This window comes from Grus americana, chromosome 8 (genome assembly GCF_028858705.1).
Source record: "Grus americana isolate bGruAme1 chromosome 8, bGruAme1.mat, whole genome shotgun sequence".
Taxonomy (NCBI): Eukaryota; Metazoa; Chordata; class Aves; order Gruiformes; family Gruidae; genus Grus; species Grus americana.
In genome coordinates, this window is record NC_072859.1 from 36,241,340 (window position 1) to 36,252,987 (window position 11,648).

An 11,648-nucleotide genomic window follows, 5' to 3' on the forward strand; every position below is an offset into this window, starting at 1 on the left:
TGGCTCCCTGGCAGGGTTCAAGGCCAGGTTGGATGGGGCTTTGGGCAAGCTGGGCTAGTGGAGGGTGTCCCTGCCCATGGCAGGGGTGGCACTGGGTGGGCTGTGAGGTCCCTTCCAACCCAAACCATTCTATGATTTTATGATACTTCAACTATTGCTACCCAAATCAACTACAATGACACAAAAGTAAGTCTTTTTGCTAGAGCTCTAAAGAAAATCCTATCTTGATTTCCATCCACTTACCATAAATCACCCACTTTCCATTAACAAGGTGCCAAAATATTTTCATCCACGTAGCAGTGACAGTACTCGGGACGTGGCTGTTGGAGAAGACCACATGAAGCCCAGGACCCACTTCCAGGTCTATTAAGACTGCACTTGGAGAGCAGGAGGAAGTAAAGCTGTATTATCTCATTTGCAAGCAAGTATTTTGCATCTCTTTGCATAGCTACATGCAAGAGAATAATCAAGCAGCAAAACTGGATGTTTTCTGAGATAGACTTTAAACAAGCTGGCACTGCATCAGTTCTAATGATCCAACTATTCCTGGTCTCCTCCAAGGGGAAGTCACTTGCCAGGAAGGAGGATCCTACAGGTGACAGATGCTATCACCTGCAATATTTTCTGTGTAAATAAGTCGACAATTTTCTACCACTTTTTTTAGTGTACCCAGTATTTATATGCTAACATGTCTACAAGTTTGGAAAATATTTCAGTTCCAACTACTCTAATAAAAAAAACCAAAAACATTGTGCAAAAACAGAGATCAGACATAGGTTTTTCTTTTGTTTTAAACATGTCTGCCAAGTGTAATGAAGACGCTTGAATATCAGCAAGAGTTCAACACAAATAGTGTCCAATTTTCTGAAAGGAGCCAATTGTTCCTAGAGGACACACAGGTAAAATAACCAATCTGTTTCAGGCTCCGGAGACAAGTAGTGTGTCAGGATTTGATTTCTCCCAACCACACACAGAACAATCATGGTCGATTAAACACTAAAACAAAATGTTAAGATCTCGTCGAGAGGCTTATAAAGAGACAGATTGTGAGGCCCTCTCTCACCTTTATATTTTAACAAGGGATCACAAACATAGAGGAGAAATCCACACATTTCAAAAGATTTTGCCAATTATTTTCTTAGTTTAGATTAAGCAAAATGTCAGTAGAAATGAATGCCTGTTCAGAAAAAAATCACAACTTAGAAAATGGTAGTGTGATGAAGCTATCACCCTGAGGAACCTGTACATGGATTCAGAGAATGTGTACTGATTTATGATAGTATGACACCAAATGAATCCAGACCAAATGTTAAAAAGCACGTAACCTTCATAGACAAAAATACTTCTAAACAGTTTCTGTTTAGTAAGGACTCACTTTTCCTGAAAGGAACAGAAAAGCTTATCCTTGAAGTTGAGAAAACTCTTCGGCAAGTGATGACTCCACTGCTCATTAGAGAATTATATCATTAAAAGAAAGTGCCTGTAATACCAAACAGTATTTTGAGTGTAAAAACTGTCAAAGAAATCGTCCTTCCTTAATTGGATTGCATTTGGAACAAGTCAACAACATATACACATTCATTTGTACGATAACATGAATTCTCAGTACCCACAAAAGCAGTGCAGCCTCTCCTTTCTCCTCATCGTAGCCAGGGATTCAGGTGACTTTAAATTTAGTAAAGGTCACAGGAAGAATTGCAATCCTTGCTACCCAGCCATTTACCATCAAGAAATCAGCTGCTGCTGCCAATATGATCAGTTGCAAAGTAGCAAATATTAGCATACAGCTTCAGAGTTACGGTCCCTTTGGATTAACTGGGACGCTTTCACCTCAGACACTGTCATGCATAGCAAAATGAAATTGCCTCTGCTTCCAAACAGTTCAGATTTGAGAGATTCTTTGGCCATCTTTTGAGCTGGCAAGTGAACTATTTTGGCAGTAAACGCTTTTATTCCAAGTAAATTATGTGACAAAAGATAAGACAAATTCTGTGGCTAAAGGATTTGGAGACTCCTAGTTATATGCATATAGTTAGTTACATACATTGGTGTATCTGCTTAAAAAGCAGGCTTCATTTTGCACTACCTACAGTGGCCTCACTATAACTTCACATAGAGCATGGTATCAAAACCTATCTTAGATATTAGTTTCCCCTGCATCACAAGGCCACACCAGCAAATTAATTATTTCCACATCAGCCAAAAAGGCTACAAAAATTACTTTAAATTCTATGCAACTCTGCTTATTAAAAAAAGAAAATAGATTGTTAATTAATTAATGTAAGTTAGCATTTGCTGTTACTGTCAAACCTGATCAAAAGTATGCTTTATAACATACATTCAATGAATCATATAAGCCATGGTGCAGTTAGAACAGCTACAAAATAAATGGAAAAGGACTTTATGGAAGGAGCACCATCTTTCCTCGAGCACCACTGTTATGAATAATGTCTTCATGAGCCTTAGCTACTTCCGCCAGTGGATATTCAGAGCCTACAATTGGTTGTAGCCAGCCAGCTTCTATGCCTTTGAGGACTGCTGTTGCACATTCATGCATCTCCTCCTGTATTGAATAAAGACAGCATTTACCACAAGGTTTTTACATTTTAGGAAAGTATTGACTATTTATGCACATGTTAAACCAAATTTCACGATCCACAAATATTTTATGATGTTCTGAGATTATACAAAAACGTATAGGAATGAACAAACAAGTTAGTTACAGTAAAATCATCCCTTCGCCCCTACAAATGATTTTAACTGGAAATAGAAAGGTGCTGGAATAAGCCAACAAAACATTCTTTAAAATAGAAATGTTTCTTACCTCAGTTGCAAGAAACAGACTAACTCCAATTATGCTAGATTCTTTACTCATAGTGTCTCTTGGATTTATCTCAATAGGACCTCTACAGCCCACAACCTGTTACAAACAAGTTAAAATATGATAGTTCAAGTTATAACTGTTGAATCGCGTTGCTTAATGCACAAACTAAAGTCAGTGACAAAAAGTACTTACCATCACCCTTCCTGCATAGGACAACAGTTGCAAGTCAGTAGCAAGATTGATGTTAGAGAGCATTTCTATTATTATGTCAACTCCTTTCATCCCTGTGTATTCCTATACAAGACATAATATGTTATTTAAATCACTCCAGTTAGTGCTTGGGTACCACTGTTTATTTCACATGCTAGATATAACATATGTTTTACAGTTTATTGTTAAAATTTTAAATACAGCCTTTGTACTAAGGCTGACAGCTAATAAGTTTAATTTTAGCATATTTTGATATGCTGAATTATGATATGCTACCATACTGGAATTTGCTGGAATGCAAGAGTTTCTAAATGCCATTACTTGTGCAGCTCAGCTTTTCCAGCCTGGAAAAGGCTTTCCTTGTGTAGAAATGAAAAAGGCAGTACACTACTCTACATAAATCTACTTCTAAAAACTTCTGCAAACAACTGTTCACATTTTATTAGTAAGAAAAATACACACTGCATCACCTAGCCCTGATACATGCTTACCTTAATTTTATCAGTGTAATTAGCTTCTCTGTGATTAAATGCTTGGTGAGCACCATTTCTCAGAACCATGTTCATGCCTTCCTCAGTTCCTGCTGTACCCAAAACCTTTAAACCACAAGCTCTGGCAATCTGACATGTTGCTATTCCCACCTGAGGGGGGGGGGGAAAAAAACCACACCACAAAACGAAACAAGAAAAGAAAAGAAAAAGGAAGAAAAAAAGTCTTTTCCTCTTTCTTTCTTAGTATTTTAAATTTTATATAATCTACCAGCAACTTGGAACTTACCCATTTAAAAAAGTTGGCCTGGTAAATTATTTTTTTTAGCCATAATAAGTAATTTGGATCTTAAAGATAGCCAAATAGTCTTTAAAAAAAGAAAATATACTTACAGAGGCATAGTAAAGTTCTGTGGGTTTTTTAATAGCTATTAGCATTTGACATAAATCCATGTAGAATGTTGTCTATCTGTTAAAGTTGGGCCATATATATTTGATACAAAGCCAAGGAAATTTTTCTCTTCACAGAATCACCTGCTATTGATACCAGCATTATTTATCACAAAGAAAATCTGCAAGCACGAATTTTATTAACACTACTTTTGCACCTTTCACAAACAGATTAAATGATATCTTTAGAAGCCAAATTCCCACTGTCTCATACCAGCTCTGCACTCCAGAGGATATTTAGAGCTGAGGGATGCCTTCATAAAAACCGGGCATTGGAGCCAACGAGCACTTGAGGCATATCAATGCCATCTCTTGGTTTTGCTTTGTGTCACAGCAACAGAATGCCAAAGCAAAACGAGGGAACAGCAGACACGTACAACTCCTCTCTGGGATTCAGTCCCAGCTGGTCAGCTACCTGAGGCCATGGATTCGGCAGCCCGCTGTACCTACCACATAGCTGGATACCTCCTCCAGGATGTGTTAAGATATGCGCGGTTTTATACTTTTTCTTTTTTTGGAGGGGGACACAAGCAAATAAACACACAAACAAAGATGACCATAAAAACCTCCATTCTGTGGCTCCGCTACTTAAATTTGTATGTACGAGTAACAAAATAAATGGACCGGCTTCTTGAAAAAATCTACCATGACCATCTGTCTGGCCAGGATCTACCCAAACTGTTTGCCAAATGTGACCTTGTTTTCTCAATAGCAGACCATCAGTTTTCAACTAAATGAAAAAACAAACACCATTAATTAAAATATATCATGGCCAGACTGATTTTCAAAGAAAAATACAAAAGAAGACACATTTTTAAGAATGATTATGGAAGTCAGCATCACTTGAAAGAAAAGATGCAGCACAAATCATCTTTTCTCTTCAGCATGTGCTTCATACCTATACATATCTCACTGCTTTTACAAGTATTCCTATACAAAGGTTACAAGTCCACAGAACAACACATTCGCATTACATGCTTCTGCAGACCAAAGGCAATATATCTGTTCAAGAAACATGAAGAAGAATAGAAACACTGCATTTAGTTTAAGGAAAAAAAAGAGGTACGATGCTGTCATTCTAGTATCTTAGAATGAGATCCGATTTCCTCCTCATATGAGACTGTCATAATCACCTTTTTGCTGTCTATCAAATGATTAAGGAAACTTTGCCTGTTCATAGCAGCTGTTTGGTGCATTAGCAGAAGCTGAGCAACACCATGCAGTGTATGGGGGATAAATTAAACTAGAATGTTGTGTGAAAGAGATCTAAAGTTAGCTTTTCACATAGAACCAAGGAAAACTATACATTCAGTTTCACATAGTATTCAGTCATGAATTTATATATTCCAGTATCTCTTCTCGTGCAGCTAGCTGTTAGCTAATAGGTAAAAATATCACAGAAACACATAGTTGCTATGCAGCGGTCATTACACCCAGAGAACTGAGAACAACTTGTACATATTTTAAAATTACAGCTTTCTGCTATTATTTTTAACTGAGGAAGACCAGCTATAAAGCTTCTGGACCAACCTCCAACTGCAGCAATGTGGTTTTTATGTGACCCTCGATTTTAGGGAGCTTACATAATCACGCAGTTCATGGTTATTTGGAGTAACGGGGTTTGCTCTGAGAAAAATGTATCCTAGCGTACCTGAAATAAAAACCTAATTTTGCGAATCCATTTATTGACATAAATGTGACCATAACTCATATCACAGACAAACGCAGATACAAGGACAGAAAACAGCATTTCTTGTAACTTGCCTTCTCAAAATACTTACTCCCCCACTCGCACCATGCACTAGCACACTTTCCCCTGCTTTGGCACGTCCTCTGAATGAAAAAAACGGAAAACATTGGCATTGAGATTGCAGTACATAATCATTAACTATCAGATTGCATACACTGACATCAAATCTCATATTTCACACAGCATTATTTCCAATTTATGCTATGGCTGAACAGGTATAATCAGCCACTTTGGGAAAACAAGGACACAAAATAAACCATATCATTTATGAATTTAAGGAACATGCAATTACGTCAACATGCAACTAGCAGCAAGTAACAATGTGGTACTGAACCTCAGTTCAAGATCTTCACTTGTTACAGGTCTTAAAACAAACCACACTAGTTCTAATCTTTTGTTCTATCAAACTAAACCAGATTTGCAGCCCTAAGCTCTCACCTAGCTGACACGGAAGCCTGGCTTTTACTCGTTATACTGTCCCACGGCAACAGACAGGACTGTGCACAGAGTCTCTGGCTCATGAAGGAAAGAGGTGGGTCTGCTCTACAGCACACTGTTCATTTAATTAAGGAATTAGAACTATTCCTGGTTTTCTCCCCTAGCTAAAATACCAGTGAGTACAGAAAAAGAGTTATAGAGTTATATGTTTTATTACATGATACTTATCAAAGAAGCCTTTCCAGGACTGTTCTCTTAAGAAGAAATACCTAACAGTAAAATACAGTCACTAGCTTCTAGGTAACAATTATCAGACAATTCCATCAGTATAACAAATTTAACTTAAGTGTTTTAAACATTTCCCATTCATTGATCTCCCCCCATTTTACAGGACAATGAAAATATGAGCTTCAGTATTTTAAATATTCAGAAGTAAAATGCACAAGCTTAGATTTAGCACCTTACTTTTGGAAAAGAGCACGATAAGCAGTGAAGTAGGGTATCCCAATTGCTGCTCCTTGCTTAAAGTCCAATTTATCCGACAAAGGAAAGATTCTATTAGCTGCAGCAACTGCATAATCTGCATATCCTCCAGAGACCGTACTAATGGTAAAAACCCTGTCACCTTTCTAGAAAGGAGGGAAAGAAAATGGAGAAATCAATTATTTCCCTTATTTTTTCCTTAATATACATAAAGAACCAGTTCACGGAAGTTTAGGCTATTTCTAATAGCTCTCCTATTAAAAATAACCAGTTATATTTGTCACAGAGAATATTTTTATTAATGCCAATACATACAACCAATGCAACACAAACCATATAATTTCATGTACTTAGATTTAAGTGTCATAATTATAACTGCCACTCTACATTGTAACACACAAACCTACTGTCTCATTAATATTAACCCTAATGAACCTGAACACTAAAGAATTCCATCCACGGATTCCAAATGCAAAACCTCAAAATCTCTTACAAACACAAAACAAACATTTTATAATTATTTTTGTCTAAATGTGGAAAAAAGATACACCCTTAATATACCCTAAGGTAACTAAGTATTGCTGCTGTTCTTCAGCAGGGAATACTCAACCCAGCAACTCAGCAGGAGACGCAGGCAACGCATGGTGAGCAGGGCGCTGCACGCCCGTGTGCCTCGGCACTTCAGTCCTGCCCACGGGTACGACGCCAGCGGCTCTGCTCTGGGTCAGCATCCAGCCTTGCACAACCCGCTCGCAGAACTACGTCGGTCAACGTCCACAGTTACTGAGCTCTGGTTTTTCTGCCATTTGCACGCTGATCTCAGTAAACGCACAGCGTGTGTACTACATCAGTTTGGTTTGCAGGTATCACGTATTAACTATTGTGCAGGGGCCTACATGACAGCGTAGCTCTTTCTCAAGCACTATGAGTGTGCAAGTGAACGAGCTTGGCTAGTCAGCATTTTCAGGATGTCTGTCTGTGGCACACATTGATTTCATCATCTCTCTCTCTCATTCAAGCGAAGAGCATCACGATTTCCGTAAGAAACAAAAATCACACACGGCAGATACAGCAAACTACTGATAAGCAAATATGAAGAAACATGATTCTTCTCGCTAGACAACCAAATCTCTGATCTCTCCCACAACAGTTACATAAATTCCAAGTCAGGAAATTTCAACACAATTTTAACTACAATTTTTGTATTTGTCTGAGACCAACAATCTAGTGACTTGAAAGGAAGAACAGATTTAAAAACTAAATAAATTTCACAGATACCAGAGAAAATCTAAGTAAAATTACTAGACTAGAGTAATAAAGTATTTGAACAGTTTTAACAACAAATATGTAATTTATGGGGCCTTATAAGTGAGTAAAATAAAAGCTATTTCCATTTCGAAAAAAACTTTACCGAAAAATTTTCAGTTCTGCATGAAATTACCTCAAACAGGAAGCATCCAACTTCAAATATTTCTACAATGCCATAAAAATAGTTCTGAACCACAGCTTTTGTACACCTGATATGATTGCTTTGAGCAGACAAACTGAAGTGCCTCTTCTGAGACCTTTTAATTCTCAGAGGTCAACAGCATTCAAGACCTCCCTACAGCTCGATCTGCAGACTGGATTGCCAATACAATCTCGCTGCATGCTTTTACCAGGCAATAAAGGTGACTTCCACCCCCCTCCCAAAATAGATTACATGATTATAAGCAATAAAAACAGGAGCAGTAGTATAGCAATCACACAAAGAGGACACACTAAACAATAACGAATTAAAACCCAATGTATAAATACCTTGAATGCAGTCACATGTTCCCCAACACTTTCTATTACACCGGCCACATCTGAGCCAGGAGTGTAGGGTAAAGCTGGTTTTCTAGCATAACTTCCAGAACGAATGTATGTCTCGACAGGATTTACCCCACAGGCACGGACTTTAATTAACACCTAAAAGAAAAGATGCTTTTTAAGCAATAATTTAAAAGATTTAAACCTTGAATTCACAGCACAGTATCATGGCATTTTAACTAAATTCTTAAACAGAGTTTGCAAATATTCAGTGTTGAACTGAAGCCATTTTCAGGAAATCCTTTATATGGAATATGTAGCCCATATAACAGTAAAAAGCCCACATTTATTAAACATGATGTCTCAGGTAGTATGAATACGCTGATCAAAAAACTTCATATTCAAGATGAAAAGCGTTGGTATGGATTCTTCATTCTGTCCTGAGTGCACCTGTTATCATTCAATACCATTATTTCAGTTTGCAGGACTCGTACATACCTGATTTTCTTTTGGATCAGGAATTAAGACATCTGACTGGAATTTAAGCACTTCAGGGCCACCAAATTCAAAAACTCTGACAGCTCGCATCACATTTCTTGTGGCTGCCATAGTGATGAGAATATCTGGGGGAGGGGAAAAACAGCAATTTTGTGTTGCCTTCATCATTTATTTTGCATTTTCAAAATAAAGAAATCAAACAACCACCTGTCAAGCAACCGCTCAAATTGAGCCTCACTCCTGATTTAAATCGGGGGGGGGGGGGGGGGGGGGGGGGGCAGTTCTCCCCCCCCCCCAAATCTTGCAAAATGCATAAAATTAACCGTACCATTTGCAGGACTTTATGGACATTAAAAGAATCACATGCAAATAATTTATCCATAGAAGTATTTCTATCGCAGCTCCTGTGAATACTGCACTGCTATCAAATATGCAGAGATGTACAATACTTTGGGGGAAAACATTAGAATTTACTATTTACATTCCTGCAAAATAGGCTGTCACACATTGGCTGACTGGGTCATCTAACCAAGTGACGCTCCAGTCACTGCTCCTGCCTACTATTAAACTCATATGCAAAATAAAGCAGCACAAAACTACTCATCAGCTATCAAAAATAGAAGATACCATAGGACATTAAAACAAGTCAGCAAAAACTGAAGTGCAGACATTCAAGATTCCAATCCTTAATTCCAGGTGGACTTCACCACTGCGCGACCGAGACCATGAACCACAGCCCTCAGCTGCTGCAGCTCACAGCCTTGTACACATTAATGGCAGCAACGACAATTTATCAACAGATGAAGCTGTGACTATTCCAACTGCATTCATTTGTTAAGTATTCTAACAAAACACCACAAGCAAGTCACTGCTACTGCAGGAAAAGTTATACACATTTCTTTCAAGGTATCTGATCGATTCAGACAGAGGAGTTTTCCTGGGTGCGCAGCAAATAATCACAGGACTGCAACCAGGGAAGCCTAAAGACACCAGGAGATCACACTCTTGGTCAACTCCAGCTAAAAAGCTTTAATGCTGTAGCCAGAGGTAGGCTTTTTCCTAAAGATGATCACAGCTTTTAAAAAGTACCTGACTCTGTCACTGCTTTTTTCTCCTGACTCATACAGTCTGTAAGGCTTCACACTTTTCATTACCTGTTCAAGTCGAAAAGAGCATTAGTCACATGGTGTCCCTGCCCGCAGCAGGGGGGTGGAACTAGATGATCTTTGAGGTCCCTTCCAACCCAAACCATTCTATGATATACACTACTAACACTTCTCCAGGACATGACAAAAATCTACACTGCCAAGGAATTACTGAAGCATAGATCACTTTTACTGGTAGAGGTAATAAACCAAATTAAAAGAAGGCTTCTATTCTGCTCAGAAAAAAACTGGACCTGTAGGTTTTAAGAAATGATTCTGCAGGCTGATGACTGACCACTGGGATGAGGCCTTCTCTAGACAAGTGGAAGCAACCCCGGAATCTGCTGGAGGGGCAAGAGGCAGGCACAAGCAACCCAGGAGGCTGAATCTGCTGGAGGGGCAAGAGGCAGGCACAAGCAACCCAGGAGGCTTCCCGAGTGCCTCGGTGAAAGCGTCCAGGTGCGGGCAATGGAGGACAGGAGTTCACAAGGAAGGACTGGTGGGGGACGCGGGGGACATGGAGGCTGGGGGCAGCCTTGGCTCCAGCGGCCAGGAGGTGCAGGAGTTCAGGACGCTGGGAAGAGGGAGCAGGGCAAGCAGCAGGACCACAGCCTGCGGGTCAGGAGGGCAGGCTCTGCCCCTCAGGGAACCCCATGGGATTGCGGAGAGCCCCGGGGGCAGGGGGGCCCCAGGCTCAGCGGTCCCGCCGGACAAGCCCACCACCCGCCAGGCCCGGGCGGATGCCGGAGCAGCTCCTCAGACAGAAAGGGGGGCAGAGCAGCCAGAGGGGACCCGGGAAGCGCCTCCGCGCAGGCGGGGATGGGGTCGGGAAGGCCACGGCCAGCTGGGGTGCAGGGCACCAAGACGGGCTTCTGCGAGTGCCTCGGCAGCCGAGGGGACGGGAGGGAAGGGCTCGGGGCCTTCCCCGCCTCAGAGCAGCCGCCGGGAGCCCGGGCCCCGGGGCGGTCGGGACGTGGAGCTGGTGCTCCGTCGCAAGCAGGGGCACAGCCGGACAAGACGGGCCTGACCCGGGAGGCTCACCGGCTGCTCGGGGGGACGCGCGGCGGGAGGCGAACAGCGCCGGCCCCTCAGCGCCGGTGGGGAGGGCACGCCCAGACCCCGCCCCCGACACGCGCCTGCACTCAGAACACGCCCCTCGCGGCCAGGCCCCCCCCCGCCACCCCTCGCCGCCGCCGCTGGCCGAGGCCCCGTGGCTCCCGCCGGCGAGGCTGCCCAGCCCGGAGCACCGCGGCCGTGTCCGCCTCGGCCTGCGGAGCCCAGCCCCGCGTACCGGGGACAGCCGGCACGGGCAGCGCGGGGCCGCCGCCAGCCCCGCCCCGCCCCGCCCCGGCTCCCCCCCCCGCTGCCCGGGGCAGAGCCGAGCCCCGGAGACCGCCGGGGAGCCCTCGCGCCCACCGCTTACCTCCGGAGCGCTCCTGCCCCGCGGCGGAAAGCAGGCCCGGGCCGATCGGGGGCGGGGGCAGCGGGGGGGCGGGCGCGGCGACGGGCGTCTCACGCCGCGCCAGGGCCGCCCGCCCCTCGGCCGTTGCGTGGGGACGTTTGGCCCTCGC

General features: G+C 42.4%; 1 protein-coding gene across 3 annotated transcripts; it reads right to left on the minus strand.

The window, feature by feature from the left end:
- Window positions 1-1,931: 1,931 nt before the first annotated feature.
- CRYZ (crystallin zeta) lies at window positions 1,932-11,606 on the minus strand. Of its 3 annotated transcripts, none has more exons than XM_054834528.1 (9): window positions 11,501-11,606; window positions 8,933-9,057; window positions 8,441-8,593; window positions 6,626-6,789; window positions 5,754-5,805; window positions 3,526-3,675; window positions 3,017-3,118; window positions 2,825-2,920; window positions 1,932-2,563 (listed from the first exon to the last, which is right to left on the minus strand). In XM_054834528.1, the coding sequence occupies exons 2-9, from the start codon at window positions 9,041-9,043 to the stop codon at window positions 2,402-2,404; spliced, it is 990 nt and encodes a 329-aa protein (XP_054690503.1). In that variant the 5' UTR covers window positions 9,044-9,057; window positions 11,501-11,606; the 3' UTR covers window positions 1,932-2,401. The 3 variants fall into 3 exon arrangements, with proteins under 3 accessions (XP_054690503.1, XP_054690504.1, XP_054690502.1); XM_054834529.1 differs by lacking the exon at window positions 11,501-11,606 and adding an exon at window positions 11,119-11,179; XM_054834527.1 differs by lacking the exon at window positions 11,501-11,606 and adding an exon at window positions 10,022-10,088.
- Window positions 11,607-11,648: the final 42 nt, after the last annotated feature.

What these genes read in the sequence shown, in the direction of transcription:
- CRYZ (XM_054834527.1), bottom strand. Translation starts at nt 10,055, where the DNA reads ATGAGTCAGGAGAAAAAAGCAGTGACAGAGTCAG. An exon ending in CTGATCCAAAAGAAAATCAG is followed by an intron (nt 8,594 to 8,932) that starts GTATGTACGAGT and finishes CTTTTCTTTTAG; the next exon opens with GTGTTAATTAAAGTCCGTGC. An exon ending in ATTACACTGATAAAATTAAG is followed by an intron (nt 3,119 to 3,525) that starts GTAAGCATGTAT and finishes TGTCTTGTATAG; the next exon opens with GAATACACAGGGATGAAAGG.